Here is a 15,446-nt window from a genome sequence, read left to right as displayed (position 1 = left end):
GCTAAGGATTGTCCTGATGCTGAAAGACATACTGTAGCCCATCTGGATAAAATGCAAGGCTTGACAGTTTTTGAAATGTTAGTTTGCTGATCATGTGTCAGAACAGATTAAAAAATCTGTCTTTCAGTTGCACATGAATGTAACCTACATGCCATTCCAAAACATCTGTAAGTGTAGCATTTTAGGATATAACATCTGTTATTTGTTTTTACTGTACAGATCAAAAATGGGAAATATTTTTTTTGTGCTGTTTTTGTCATTTCTATGCAAATACAAATCTGTGTGAGAAATTAATGTTCAAGAATTTCAGTGTAATTTTTCCTGGGTGTGGGCTTGAGCATAAAAAAGGAAACAGCAAATTTCCTTTTTTGGAAGAACATACTACACATTGACTATAGGTTGTCTAAAATGCGTCATAAAATTGATAAACAGTGCAAAACATTTTTTTCTATGTATGTGTTACTTCCCTCCATTACAGATGTTGTTTACATAACTTTTGAGAGGTTAGACAAAAATGTTACCTAGCCATGTTGCTTATATCACCAATTCCAGTGAAAAACTCAACTTTAGCATTAAAGAGTAACTATAGTGTGTAAGATTGCTGCCAGCATTTTTATTACTGCCAGCTGACCAATCTGGAGAGTGTTTAGATAGTAATAAAAGATCTTGCACAGATACTGGCTCTTTTTGGTGCATAATTCACCAATGCAGTTTCACTTTCTAAATTAATAATGTCTGTATTTAATATTAACATTAGCTTTTAGCTGGAAGCAATTGTAATATTATGTCTCTGCAGAGGTTTGTTGGGGGTTTTTGTTTTGTTTTTTAATAAAAGAGCTCACTCATTATCAAGAACTCAAAACTCCACAGTAGACAAGCGGTGTTCAAATTTATCTGAATTTCATATTTTGCAAAATGTTCTAGTGGCCCTTGAACGTGAATTCAACTAAAAATGTGTTTTGTCTTCATAGAAACATGGCTCTGCAGCAATTTATACCAATGTAGGTTTTAACTGTCCCTCTTGCCTGTAGCTGTGCAGTCTTGCCATCCTCCTCGTATTAGCAGTGGAAGTCGTAAGGCTGTACAGTAGGTCATTGAAGTAGTTGATTTGGTTAAAAAAAATAGTTTTCAGCTAGATCAGCTGTTTCAGCTGGGTGACCACATGCATCACTAGTGGCACGCTTCAGACCAATAGCAAAATGTGCAGCTCACAGTGAGAGTGTGGGACTGTGGTAGGTCAGACATAAGTTGGCATAAACTGCAGTGGAACCTTACAGCATCTGCTCATGCGTGCTTCAGTGCTCTTCTGGCTTGAGTAATCCATCTTAGCTTGCTAGATCAGGTGAGAAATAACTCAGCAAGGAGTTATTGCTCAGCTTGTTCCGCTGTCTCAGTTAAGAGGTCAAAGTATCGTCCGCAGTTGGCACCAGATAAGTGAGGCATGCAAAGTGGGGAATTTTAGGGCTCAAGAAGTTGAGCTGTATCTGTTCAGTAGCGGCAAACGGGTAGATCTACTTGGCAAATTTGAGCAACCTCATCTTTTATTATCTTTTGCAGTACTCTTAGAAGCAGCCTGTGGACTCCAGGCTTAAAATCCTGCTCTGGAAAGCAGCAGAAGTGTATTAATAGGCAGGTTGTTCAGGCAAGTACTGCTTTTTATAAAGTATTTTGTGATGGATATGTTGTTTAAAAAACAAAACAACAAACCAAGAAACATCTTTTAAGATTGAAGCAATTTTTTTTCCTAAGATTGGTGAACTTTTTGTAAGTGCTCAAATTTCAGGGTTAAAATCTGGACAAAGTCTACTGTTTGTTTCGCTGTGTGCTTATACCTAGCCATTTATCACTGCCATAGAATTAATAATCATTATTGGTTATATATCTATATATAAAAATAAACATACATATGTAAAATTAAATATGCATAGAATTAAATATATACTAAAACGTATCATAGCTCAATACAGATTTATAAGGCTGTATGTAGTTCTGTGGGATGACCAGTTTTTTATTATTTCTGCATTTTCATTTTCCTGATCACTTACCCAGTGTTGAAAGTATGCCGAGCATGAGTTATTTCAGTGCAAATCTCATTCTAAATTGTGTTAGAGTAGTGAATCTTTTTAAAAAACTTGCAATTAAATATTTGGATACTATCTATAAGCATTATTCTATGTACTTACCATTCAAACCCTGAATAAAAAAAGAAAGAAAAAACCCAAACAAACAAAAATCCACAACAAAACAACCCTCAAAACAACAAAAATAAACCCCACCTGAAAAAAATGTGTCTTGTTCTTTGTCTTAATTTTTTTGGCCGGCTAATTTCTTCTAATAATTACTAGAAAAAATAAAAACAGCATAGCTCCCTAAACTGTCTGGCTGCGTTACAGACCATTTATAAGCAGTTCGGCCAAGGCAGCAGAGAAGGAAGTTGGGCCTGTGACAGCCTGGGTTTAGGCTGCTTTAGCAGCACTCGGAGAGCCCGGTGTAGTTTTGGAAGTCAGCCAGTCTGACAGCCACCTGCCACTTTACAGAAGTCGTTTCCTCAGCACTCCTCTGTCCACGTGGAGATCTGGTTCAGTTCGCTGAGGCTTACAGAAAGCGGGTTTTGATGTGGCAGGAGAGGGGTGGCTCAGGGCAGCGCTCTGCCAGCCCGCCAAGCGGAGCTGCCTCGGAGCGCAGGGGCAGAGGTGGCTTTTTTTGAGATGGGGATGCTGTAGCACTGCTTTTTCCTTTCAGTGGCAGTTAGCTTTTTTCGTCTTGGTTTTGGTTGCTGAAACTCTACCCTGAGTGTTAATGATAGCTACTGGTGGGTGAATACTGCTATGTAACGACAGAGTTTCCGCCGAGTTTGCCCTTTGTGGTGTGCCAGCTTCTGGCTTCCTGTGGTACCTGCAGCAATAGCCAGCAAGATGTTTGCAACTGTTTTCTCTTAAAGAAATAGATGAACAAGACATTGTATTAACTGAAATTCTCTAGCTTTTTACTTAAGAATGTACATGCCTCTATTCTGCTTTTCCTTTAAAAGAAAAGCTTGGATTAAAGTACGTTTAGGCAGATGTGACAGTTGTGGATATTACTAAGGCTGTACAATCCCAGAAGCATCAGTTAGTCAGCTGTGTAAGAGCTATATTTATATGTTTAACTAAACTTTTCATTCACCCCTGTGTGGATGAATGCAAGGTTTTAAGTTGCACAAAATTAAATAGTCTCTTTATGGGAGTAGTGAGTGGTGCAGAGTGTGTGGGAATTTAATACTACCACAAGGAACAGACACCCGTGTTTTCTACTAGAATGGCTTAAATAGTTATGTGGCATTCCTAATTGTAATCTGCCTGAGATGGAAATGCTAAATTTAGCCAAGAAGTCCTGTAGACTGGCAAGACCTATGTAAACAACCTAAATATTCAATTCCTACTCTCCCCCACCAAAAAAATAAAATGTCTCATTTAATCAAGAAGAGAAATTTTAAATTATTATGGCAAAAATGACTGATAGGTCTAAAAGCATTTGAAAAGTGATGGAACAACAGAGAATTTTTTTTTTCATGTTTTAATCACAATTCTGTAAAGAGGTGCTTGTAATAATGAAAAACCTGAAATATTTTCTATAGAAAAACACCTACTGATAACTGAGATTGAGTACAGTGAGAATTCTTACAAACTCATGGAAACAACGTGCTTAGAGTCATTAAGGCTGTGGTGGACTTGAACTACTGGAAACTTCTGTTGGCAAAATTATGGAAGATGGGTATTTTTGACAGTGATGGTTTTAAGGGGGGAGGGGAAGAATTGGTGTTTTGGTTTTTAATACTTACAGGTCATCATTAAATATTTATCCTTAAAGAGGAAGCTCTAAATCTGCACATGTATAGAAGCTGCTGTAGGTACAGAAACTAGTAGCTTCAACCGAAGTATCGGTACCTGTGGGCTTGGTGTTAGCTGTTTAGCCTTAGAGAGGTGCTTTGTTGTGTGATTGAATGCTCACATAAGCAATGTATGAATAGGTTTTATTATTTTGTCCTTGCTTAAAATTCAGAGAGCTTCATAATGTCTTTGTTGCGATTCCAGCTTTCTGTGGGCAGGATGCACTGACATGGGATTTCTTAGCAAAAGAGAGTTGTGCAGGTGTGTGATTATGGGGAGGGGGGAGGGTGTTCTGCTTTTTCATTCCAAACTTTAGTAAGCACAATAGTTTGAGAGGTACAGAGTAGCAAGAAGTAGTTACAAACTGGCTTTTCAGAAAAAGATGCAAATATTTTAGTTGAAACTAGGTATAAGCCATAGATAATAAACACCAGCAATATGCTTTTACTTTTTTAATTAGATGTAGCTGCAGGCCTCTGCCTGCTCTGCTTGAGAATATGCAGAACTGTATTTCTCTCCTAATTTGATGTTGAACATTAAGCACAATACACCTGTCTGTTAGTTTAGTTTTCCAAAATACGAGTTGTCAGAGTTTACCCTGTAAATTGCAGTCTGTGGGTAATCGCTTTGTAAACATATCTAAATAAAGGTACATGGAAAAAATAATAGTCTCATGAGAAAGAGCACCACCTCACTTGGCTCTTAAACAGTTTCCTCTGTGTGGTGATCGTACACAGGTTCTTTGTTCACGTGCACTGTGTCTAAGTACTTGCCTTTCAAGCATCAAGGTGCCTTCCAGAGCAACTCCTAAATTGTGAAACCTTAGCTTCAATTTATGATTTATTGAGTCAAGAAAACATTATACAGATAGTCTCTTTGTCCCCATTAGGACCAAGCTAGAGACAAGGATGGTTAATACAGCAAAGTGTTCGTCTTAAATTAATAATTATTGGTTGTATGGTAGTACTAAGGAGGTCTAGTCATGAATTACAAACTTTCTGTGCATGGCTTTATGTACATGTACTATTTGAAAAAAGACCCCCACTTCAAAAGGGATTCAGACTAACTGATGTTAGTCCCGCCGGCCCTGCAGTGCTCTCTGGAAGGCATTAGAACAAAGGGAAGAGATCAAGGCTGTGCTTGGGGTTTGCTGACTTGACAGGTGAAGGCTCTTTGTCGGTGGCAGCATCTTCACATTGTTCCTGAGCATCTTTTCTCGTTCTTTTACTTCCTGTCACCATCGTCAGCGTGAAATCTGGACTTGAGTGACTTCTTAAATAGAAATATATTATGAAAAGACAAATTGACTAGGCTTTAGCAGCATTAGTGTTCTTTACAATTTACTACGCAACTTGGTTTTGCTTGTGATTAATATTATTTAGGTTTGCAGCCAGTTGCAGGAGTTTTTTTGTCATTAACTGAAATTATCAATGGACTTTGCTAATTAAAACTTATAGAAATGCAGTACCATGAAAGAAAAAGTGGTATGAAATCGATCCTGACTAAGTAGGTTTGCTATATTCCATAGAAGTCTAAATTAAGTAGGTCTCTCCTTACTTACCAGAAGCTTTCTGGCTGTATTTAGTTGCTTGTTGAAGGATAAGTATTCTTTTTAACCTCTTTAAATCTGTAGAGAAGTCCATATAGTTCAGATTGGTCAGTTCTGCAGTTAGAGAAGGATTTCAGCTCACTGCCCACTAGTCATACGTGATGCAGGACTTTTACAGTCAAGGCTCACTTCTGTGACTGAGTGTGAACATACATCTGTTTCCTTTCACTTTCCTACAGGTTTGGGCATTTGGTGAGAAAGAAATAAAGCGCATACTCTGAATCATGGTCCCAAGACTCTTTGTTTTTATCAATTGACAATATGCCGTAAAAGCTCTGTGTGTATATATATATTAATATTATTATTACATTATATTAATATATATTAAAGGGAACAGGATCTGGAACCCACTTAAAACTTTATTCTACCTCCTGTCATCTGAGTGCTTCAGTAGATAAACAAGAGTCAAAACTGTATCAGATTGTCTGTCTCTCTTCCTCTCATTCTTGATTGCATAGCAGCTTTGGTTTAATAAAAGTGCAGTGGAGAGTACTCTTAGTCTACGTTCTGTAGGCTGATAGAGCATTCCCAGGAAATGTGAATTCAAATGCTTTGGGGCTGTGGAGGGACTGGGGCCTAGTTATCTTCTTGAGTATGCCTCAGTGCTGCAAAATACCTGGGAACCATTACCACCCTCTGTCATGTGAACTATATCACAACTGGATCTACTACATTTTGTCTTTCTCAAGGTGGAGAGATGTCAAATATCAGTAAACTTTGTCATCTGCAGCTGTTCTGAAATCAGTACCTCTTTCTTTTTTCTAATTATAGAGGAAACTTAGTGTTCTATCAAGAAAAATCTCCATCCACCACCCCCTTCCCTCCACCCAGGCACCTAACTTGGGTGGATTGGATTTGTTCCCACTCGGCAATTGAAATCAAGACCAAAAAATAATTTTCAGAAAAATACCTAATTGATCTTCATTCCACTATTTAGAACTGTCAGTAAGTTGAAGTCTCCTGTGAAATCCAGGAACACATATAAATAAATCCTATATAAAAGGAATAATATAGTCACACTGTGTGAGTGCTGGTGAAGCTAGCTATTCTGTCTTGAAGCAGCTGTGTCCTGTATAAACTAACAAACATCCTGTACATTGGGGACACAAGACACTACCATGAACAGCCTTCTAGATTTGATCTCATGAGCTGTGGCCTCAGCCTGCTGGTACTTGTACATGAGCATTTTCATGTATTCAGCTGAAGAGGTGATGTGATGCAGGTGCTCGTGCTGGGTTTTCAATGGAGGTTTCAGAACCACAAATCTATTTTAGAACCTAACACTTACTGATTTTCCCATTAAACCCAGTCCTTTTTGGTGAATTTTAACCAGCTTGATCTGTGGAGAATTTTAGAACTGTAAGTATGAATAAACTATGGATAGCAATGTACTCTGAGTCCTATCAAACCAGTTGTCTTACTGTGTATGTTTATCTGTCATACTAAGCAGAAGAGGGGGGTACAGTAGTTTCTGTGCAGAGTCTGCAGGACTGTGATATGTTTTCCTGTGGTTCTGGCATGCAGAAATGTGTATTTTCTTTTTCTGGACTCCCAACCCACAGGGGGATCTTCTGAACTAACCAGTGACATATGCTAATTGTGGCAGATAGATAACCTCAGATAACCATACCAGAGGAGCTGCTCTCCCTCACCTAAGCAGAAAATTAATTTCCTGTAGATTTGAACTCTTTGTGATTAAAATTTAAGTCCTAACTCATTTACTAGATATTATTTTAACACATGATGCCCCAGTAAAACAGAGTGGTGATGGAAGTGTGTGTCATGATTATTTGGTGATTATACTTGTTTTATTCTGTTAACTTTGAGATAATAACTGACAGAGAGAAATGAAATCCAGTGTGAAATACTGCTGATTCTTTTATCCTGTAACATTACGGTAGCTGAAGTGGTTATGCCTTAAAGCTTTTTCAGGACACAATTTGAGTAAGCAGTATTGATGTGATGAATTTGTTGTGTAAAAGCTGTTTTAGTGCTAAAGAATTTCGTTTTTTGCACGTTAATCTGGGTTAACGTCCCATTCTTTCCGTATTACTGCGAGCAGTTCAAAACCTGCTTTGTTAACGTCTGCAAAGTTCCTGGGGGAGAAAGAACATCATGGACTTGATGAGCCGTGCTGGTAGATAGGCTGTTGAAGACAGGCTTACATCTGGCATTTTGATTTGGATTTGGGTGCTGCAAAGTCCCACGCTGTTGTTGTCTATCTTGACTGTTTCTATTAAATTCACTTAATACTCCGCTAGCTCATCTCTGATGGTGCAAGATCAGGAGCTGAGTCTCTCTGAAGGACAGCCATCGCAGGGCTGGCGCACATCCAGGGAACAAATAGTTTTGCAGGGCGAGTTCAGGTTTTTGTTCTTTGATTAAAATTTCCTGCTTTTCAACCATCAGTGCTTACCCCAAATCTCCACTTCGATGAAGAAGAATGCGTCATGTCATTTCTTGATCTGTTAGTCCTGGAATTTACTGTGCAAGCAGTGTATCCCAGATATAATTCAATATTATAGTAACATTTACATTGATTAAGTAAATAAAATAGCTGTTAAGGTCACAAATGAAGAATTACCTATTTAGGATTAATTGGAAAATATACACCACAAACTTGGAAGATTTGATCGAAAGTAACTCCTTGGTGTGAGACATCTTAATTTGTGTACCTGTGCCTTTCTGAGCAATATACTTCTCTCAAGACAGCAGCAGGATGCCCCATTTTACCACTTTCATTTGTTGTACAAGCAGACATGCTCAGAGTTGTTGTGTGTCAAGTCAAATTCAGGTTTGTACTTAATAATGTCTGTTACAGCAGTTCTGGCCATCAGGAGTCCTGACAGAGGTGTGGGTCATTGCTAGAGGTCTGTAGAGTCCATGTAACTGCTGTCCTATGTCACCAGTGTTGTTTGGTTTCTCCAGTTAAGAAAATCATGGTGTGGTGGTGTTTGTTTTTTTTTTTTTTCCCCCCCCATTTTTTTCAGAAATGTGAGTGGGATTCTTCTCGCCAGTCTATAAAATTCATGCTGAGAAGCATGGCCCTCAGCTAAAGCCAATAAACCTTCTGGAGTGAGGGAGGAAGGAACTTTTTTAGCAGAGTAGCCATCAAGTCCTGAAATGGGTGTCTCCGGAGACTAATTCTGCTTATTTTAGAAACTTGTCTCTTCCTGCTTTTTTTATAACCAGAGCCTTGATGACTGGGGGTGGGTGCTCACTGTGTGACCACTGTAGTCCAGCATACAGCCACAGACTGTGGCTGAGAAGCAGTATCCTTTGCTTTTTTTTTTTTTCCCCGGTTTTCTTTTTCTCCATCCCCCTCTCACCACCTCCACCGTGCCAGGATGAGCATTTTTGTACCCAGATGGCTGAAACTAAACACTTTCTTGAATTAGTGTTTCAGCCAGATCTTTTCCTCGCTCCAGTGTTCCTTGGTGGCTGCACTAATGCTAGCACTAGTCAGAAAGGAAAGCAGTAAGAATAATCAACCAGGAGGTTGATTAACAAGGGTGAATAATCAAGAAGGAGGATGGGGCAGCTCTCATAAGTGACTTTCCATCCTTACACTAGGTGAAAGTGGCTTTACACATAATCTCAACTCTAGGAAGGATCAGTTCCATACAGCATTTCTGAATCAAGCTTTAAACCCGTGAAAATGCAGCTGATGCAGTGAAGTGTCAGTCTGCAGGAAGCACGAATGCTAGTCCAAAAGTGTGAGTTGCTTATTCATTTCTAGGTTTGTAAGTGTAATTAGAGTGTGCTGTGTGGGGATGTGAATAAGTAGGCTGTATGGTTATTGCCTCAAAAAGGCGGCTCCTGCACAACTCCACTCTTACTGTATATTTAAATGTTTCCCCAGTGGTCTGAAGTGTGGTTATGTATTTCAGTAGAAAGCTTTGCAGCGAGGCGCACTTCAGTACGCGGTAGGGCCATGTGCTTTGTAGTGTTTTCCTTTGCTTGGCACTGTCTTGGTGGGTGCCGGAATACTGGGTCATCTGAGGAGCTGCTCGGCTGAGTAAAACAGTACTGCAGTGGCCTAACAACCTGTTTGTTAATGTTGCCTTAGCGGTGGTTTAAACTGTGGCCCGTGTCAGGTGGGGTGAAATGCTGAGCTGAAGAGTGGTGAGAGGAGAGCAGCATAGCCATCGATACTTCGTTTCAAAGGAATTAATGTTTCTATAACTCTTACCCTTTTTTCTTGATCCCATTTGCCCAGTTAATTTTCTCTTCAGGTGGTGTTGCTGCTCTAATGAAGAAATTAGAAAAGCTGCAAAAGGCTTTAGTGCTGTAGAGTAGTAAACTTAATTTCTAAATATCTTGATGATTAGCAGAATACAAAGGTGCTAAATCTTATTTGCAAATTAAAAATTAGTTTCACTATGGAGAAATAATCCGTCCTTTTTCCTGTTGTCACTTAATGAGTCTCTCATTTCAAATTTGAAGCTCCAGAGATTTCCATCAAAGCTGATTTTTATAAAGAAAAAATTCTTTTCAAGCATTACTGTTTATAGAAGCAGTTAGCAAAAAAACTTGGAAAGCAACGAGTCCAAACATTCAAGGCTATGTCCATGTTTGCCTTCCTAAAATATTTAACAAAAACAGAGTATGGTTCACAAATGTGCAGGAATAATTTTAAAATCAGTTTTTCGACAGCACACCATTTGCAGCCTTTTTAAAAGGATCCAACGGGTGATATATTTGTTAAAGAGATTTCAGTTCTTGGCAAGCTTACCTTTTCTAAGCTTTGAGCTGTTCTTTTGCGGGGGGACGGGGGGGGTGCAGGACCAGGGAGGGGGGGATCACTTTTTCAAGGATTCTGGGATATTTTTCAAGTATTTAATTAAAAAGGAGAGAACAAGTATAATAGAAAATATGTAGAAGTTGCACAAAAAAACTCATTTATTTCTTGTAACAATGGGTTCTTTTCTGTTCCCATCATCTGTGGTTGAATGCTGACATGGGATTTAGTTCCAGCTCCACCAACTGTTTCCAAAAGCTTCCTTTGGCTGTCTAGTGCAGTTAGGCATTCTTTGTTTGGGTTTATTCCCTTAACAGAAAAATCTGCAACAGGGCAATCCACAGTACTAGCTAGGGACTTGCAGGAGAATGTTTTTGACACTGTTGTGACCAGTGTGCTGCAGTGGCTCAGAAGAGGTTTGGACGCTGAGAATGTGCATCCCTTTGCTTGCATTTAAGAACAATCAGAATTGAACCCAAATCAGCAAATCTTTACTCGAGTTTTGGAAAAATTCAGCAGATGGAAAACCCATTAAGCAGTGGAGGTAAGGGAAGCGAGTGAGCGCGTGTCGGCGGCTTGCTTTAGCAGAGACATTGGCTTGGCTATATATGGAAGAGGACATTTTCCTTGTTAACTTTATGGGCAATCTGTGCCCAGAACTACATTCATCATGTGGATGCATTTCCACAGGAACGTTTCTCTTCCAAATGGTCTTAATCATAGTTTTAGCACTGTGTCACATCTTTGCTGACTTATTTATATAGTCTGCATGGGCTTGTTGTGCATTGGCTGCTAGTCTGCCCTAAAAAGGTGAACTGTTTATAATTTTCTTGTTTTGGCTAACAGAAAAGACAGTGCTAAGCTGATGCCAGCAGCCTAGTTTTTTTCTTACTGAAAAGCCCACCCTATTCTGGGCTGTACTTGAAGCAAAACTGCTTCTTGAGTAACAAAATATCCTTTCATTTGAGGGAAGTAAATGTCGATGAAAGAGAGTTTGTGCCAATGAAGAACTGATCACTTCTTCAGTGGTGGGCAGGGGGAAAAATCAGAGTTAGATATGTATGATAAGTAATGCTCAAAAGTTAAATAAGGTATAATTCACACTTCAGTTATTTCTTTGGGTTTTTAATGAGTAATTTCGTACGTGCATATGTACAACATCTAGCAAAGTAATTCCACAGCAAATTGTCTTAATTCTCTTATGTCTAAACTCCCCCCACCCTTTGGCTACGGCATCCACTGAATGGAAGAGTGGGCCAAAATGATTTGTCAGAAAAATATGAACCATCTAATACTGTTGTTGGATACAATTTGCTAGCAGAGGGTTGGCTTCTGTTTGCAACCTTCACCAGATTTTAGAGCAGCTCTCCTTTCTTGGCTAGGTCTGGCTGGATATGCAAAGTAAGAGTTGCGAATGACCCTAAATCAGTGTGGGAAAATCAAAGCTCAACTGCTGTGCTGATTTAAGCATTGCTCACTTTGCTTCTAATTTATATATGGAAGTACATCTTCTAGAAAATGACAGGTTAATTTTAAAAAACTGCCAAATTTACTTCCTTGGCTATATTGCAAGATATTTTTTAGAACAAAAAGGTATTAATAATATTGATGTTTTCAGGATCACTGGAAGGGCTTAAATTAGCAATAGCATTTTAGGATGATGAAGGAAATTAGCAGCTATGTTCCAAGTTCTCCGAATTCTTACAAGGAATAAAAGAAATAGAATTCAAGACAGTATCAAAATTTCAGAGATGTGACAACTGACCCTGGCTGGCTACTTGCTATTAGAGTAGAAGAAAATTTAGGAAAAAGTGGTCTATTTGAAACCTATTTTTAAAATGTAACCCTAGCTCTGTAGTACTGAGTGAAGTCTTACCACTAATTAGGGAAAATGATAAATCAGTAATCCTAAATTGTGGTTTATAAGCATCCAAATCTTGTCTTGTAAAGCATATAGATTATATAGTTTGTATGTTTTTATTTTTTCTGCTAAGCTTTCATTAAGATTTATAGCACTGAACAAAAGGTGGAGTGTTTTCTTTAGTAAGGTTGGTACCCATTAATTCTCTGTTGCCTAAAGAAGTAGAAAAGGATCTGAGTTTATATCAGAGATGCTTTATGTTGAATACTGTGAGAGGAAATTTCTAGTTTAGAGTATAAGGTGCAAAGTTAGGCTGTGAAAAGCTCTTTGAAGGTTCTGAGAAAAATATTTTGGAAGGGGCCTTGACATTTGTCTTAAAACAGAAACTTTAATAGAGGAGCTCCATTTCTGTCTTGTATTTGTGTTATCTTTATTTAGAAGTCTCTCTCTGATAATATTTGGAGCTTAAATATTTTTTTATAAGATGTTAATAGATTGGTTTGGGTTATTCTGCCAACTGAATGGCATTTCCAGATTTCTCATAGCTTGCTGGTTTACCAACCATAAGAGTATTTCAGGATAATTTAAGAAGCTACCCTACTTGAGTTCTTCTAAATACAGTTTAGGCCACAAACATGGTTGTATTAGAGCAAAACTGTCCAGCTGCTACAACTAAGATCATTTGATTTGCATCTGCTCCATATTCCTTGTCTCCTCTGAAATACAGTTACATGTCTGCGGTTTCATGAAATTTTTTTTTTTTTGCTTGTTATGATAAATCATACAATTTGGCCTTCTGTTTTTGTATTTCAGACTAAGTTAAAATTGCTCACGTGGGCTGGTGTCCTCTGTTGTTTGATATGGAATGGATTTGCTCAGCAAGGTAAGTCACTTGATTTCATTGCAGTAGTTTAATGTTGCTTTAAAACTATATATATTTAGCAGTTATTTATGTAGATCAATATATCATTATTAGATGAGTGTTAATGGCAATATGTTAATCATACCTCATGTTAATAATCTGTTTGTAGTTAGAAATTAGTTTACAAAGCCAGAACAAAATAAACTAAAATTCTGTTAGCACCTTTTTATAAATGAAGTGACTGATTTGTGTTCTTGCTAGGGGGAAGTGACTGCATAAAAGCTAATGCAAAATCATGTGGTGAATGTATACAAGCAGGACCAAACTGTGGTTGGTGTAAAAAAATAGTAAGTGTTGCAATATTTCTTGTATGGTTTGATTTTTTTTTTCCATTGGTTTCAAATTTTAGTAAATACTTCAAATGTATAAAATGTCTATTTTCATTAATAATAGCTTCCTGTAGCTCTTCAGTTTGATACTTATTTGTACTTAAATTCACATCTTGTGATTTTCCTGATGTCCTGATTTGAGTATAATTGCTTTTCACAATGTGTTTACTTCTCCTTTTCTAAATCTTAAGTCTATACAGACCCTACAGGCTTTCTTATAGTTATTTAAATTCATTCCAGCATGGAATCTGTCTGGATAGGCTTAATTATATTTTTCCAGTGACGTTAGAGGTAATTTTAGACAGACATAGGTGGAGTAGGGGAACAGATTGAAGGTTTTCTTTTATAAAAGAAAGATGTTAAAATTTTAGTTTTCTGTTGTTGGTAGATTTGGGGGGTAGGAGATTGGTTTGTGTGTGAGGGTGGTTTGCTTCAGTATGAAATATAAAAAGAGTGCTTTCTTATGTAATTAAAAACTAAATTCAGGAAATACAAAATGTAAGATAATCTTAAATTGTGTGACGTAACCAGTTTATGCTGAACTGTCATCTTCAGGTTAGAAACAGAAGAAAATGTTTTCTGCAGCGCTTCTTCAATATATTATTGAAAACTGGGAAAATTTCCTATTTCTTTCTAGAAGATTATAATGTATATTTATTTCCATATAGTACCTACTTACTATCCCCCAAACCAACTTATAAACTTTAAGCATTTAATTAAACTGTCTAACTTCAAAAATTTGCCTTGAGCTGTCAGTTTCTTTGTAGGTCCCAGTCATCAAGAACTGGCAAGCTTTGAGATATATTTATTTATATGTATGTTTTTGGTGGGGAAAAAAAATCCAAATTGGCAAATTTCTCAATTAGAAGATTTGTTTATTTATATTTGAAGTTAGAGCTTTTTTTAGGCTTGATGTAATAGTAATTTGTTATTCAGAACAAAGGTATTCGTTTTTCTTATGGATCTTACTTTTGGATTGAATTTCCCCAAAATAAGAGTTGTCATCTGCATTTCCCCTGCTCTGTCAGCATATTGCAATTATTTTGTTGTGGAGTACAAAGATACACTTGCATAATCTTTAATTAAAGCCTTTCTAAAAAAAAAAAAAAAGTTAAAAGGGAAGATAGTTGACAGGTAGACTGTGCAAATAGGTTCATGTTATTGATGACTATGTGAAGATGAGAGCTTTTTCTACCTGCTGTCACTTTTAGAGTAGCTGATTTAAGAGGATGTCCTGCTTCTGTCAGTGGTGACATTGGGCATTTTTCCTTCCTTTCATCTTGCTTAAATTTTACACACAGATAAGTAGATGCAAACTCCCAGACTAAATAGTAGTTACTGATGTATTTATTATAATTTAACTATGTTTTATTGCTGAACTAAAAAAAAAAAAAAAAGTGTCATTATAAAAAGCATTATTGTAGGCATAGCATAACGAATTTCAGATAGCTGTAATCTTGATACTCTTCTGCCTGTGTTTTCTAGGACTTTTTGCAAGAAGGAGAACCAACATCTGCCCGGTGTGATGACTTGGCAGCATTGAAGAGTAAAGGCTGTCCTATGGAAGATATAGAAAATCCCAGAGGTAGCAAACAGGTGCTTGAAGATAGAGAAGTAACAAATCGTAAGATAGGTGCTGCAGAGAAGCTGAAACCAGAGGCCATTACACAGATCCAGCCACAAAAATTAGTACTGAAACTAAGAGTCGGTAAGGACAGTTTCGTTCTTGTCTTCAGATGATTTTTCTGTCACCACCACATCTGCATTTTTTGTTTTGAATGTGTAACCATTTTCTTACAGAAACTATTACTGTTCAGATAACTTCAATGATAGCGGAGCCATTCAGGTCAGCCCCAGATGTTTAGATACTCCAAATACTCTTTGACTTTTATGAAAGGTTAGATATTATCACTTGTTCCCAATAGAACTTAGGACAAAATAGGTACAGCGTGGATTGATCCATATTTCAGAAAGGTAAAATTGTTTTGTTTTCAGTATTTCATAGTTTTGTTTTCCACAGTGTGGCTTTTTAGAATGAAAGGTGAGGAGTAAGCAGAAACTTAGAGAAGTTACAAGAGCATTTCCTTTTCCTTGAAGTATTGCTGACACCTAAAG

At 37.5% G+C, this 15,446-nt stretch overlaps 1 protein-coding gene across 1 annotated transcript in view; it reads left to right on the top strand.

The window, feature by feature from the left end:
• ITGB1 (integrin subunit beta 1) overlaps nt 1-15,446 on the top strand; it is a 46,611-nt gene that overhangs the window by 7,500 nt on the left and 23,665 nt on the right. Inside the window, exons 2-4 of the mRNA XM_042801974.1 lie at nt 12,894-12,963; nt 13,204-13,289; nt 14,817-15,039. Coding sequence (XP_042657908.1) covers nt 12,894-12,963; nt 13,204-13,289; nt 14,817-15,039 — 379 coding nt within the window. The remainder of the gene's footprint in view (nt 1-12,893; nt 12,964-13,203; nt 13,290-14,816; nt 15,040-15,446) is intronic.

The sequence above is a fragment of the Tyto alba genome, unplaced genomic scaffold, assembly GCF_018691265.1.
Source record: "Tyto alba isolate M040663 unplaced genomic scaffold, T.alba_DEE_v4.0 Super-Scaffold_38, whole genome shotgun sequence".
NCBI classification, from domain to species: Eukaryota; Metazoa; Chordata; class Aves; order Strigiformes; family Tytonidae; genus Tyto; species Tyto alba.
This window is presented reverse-complemented; position numbering and strand designations above follow the sequence as displayed.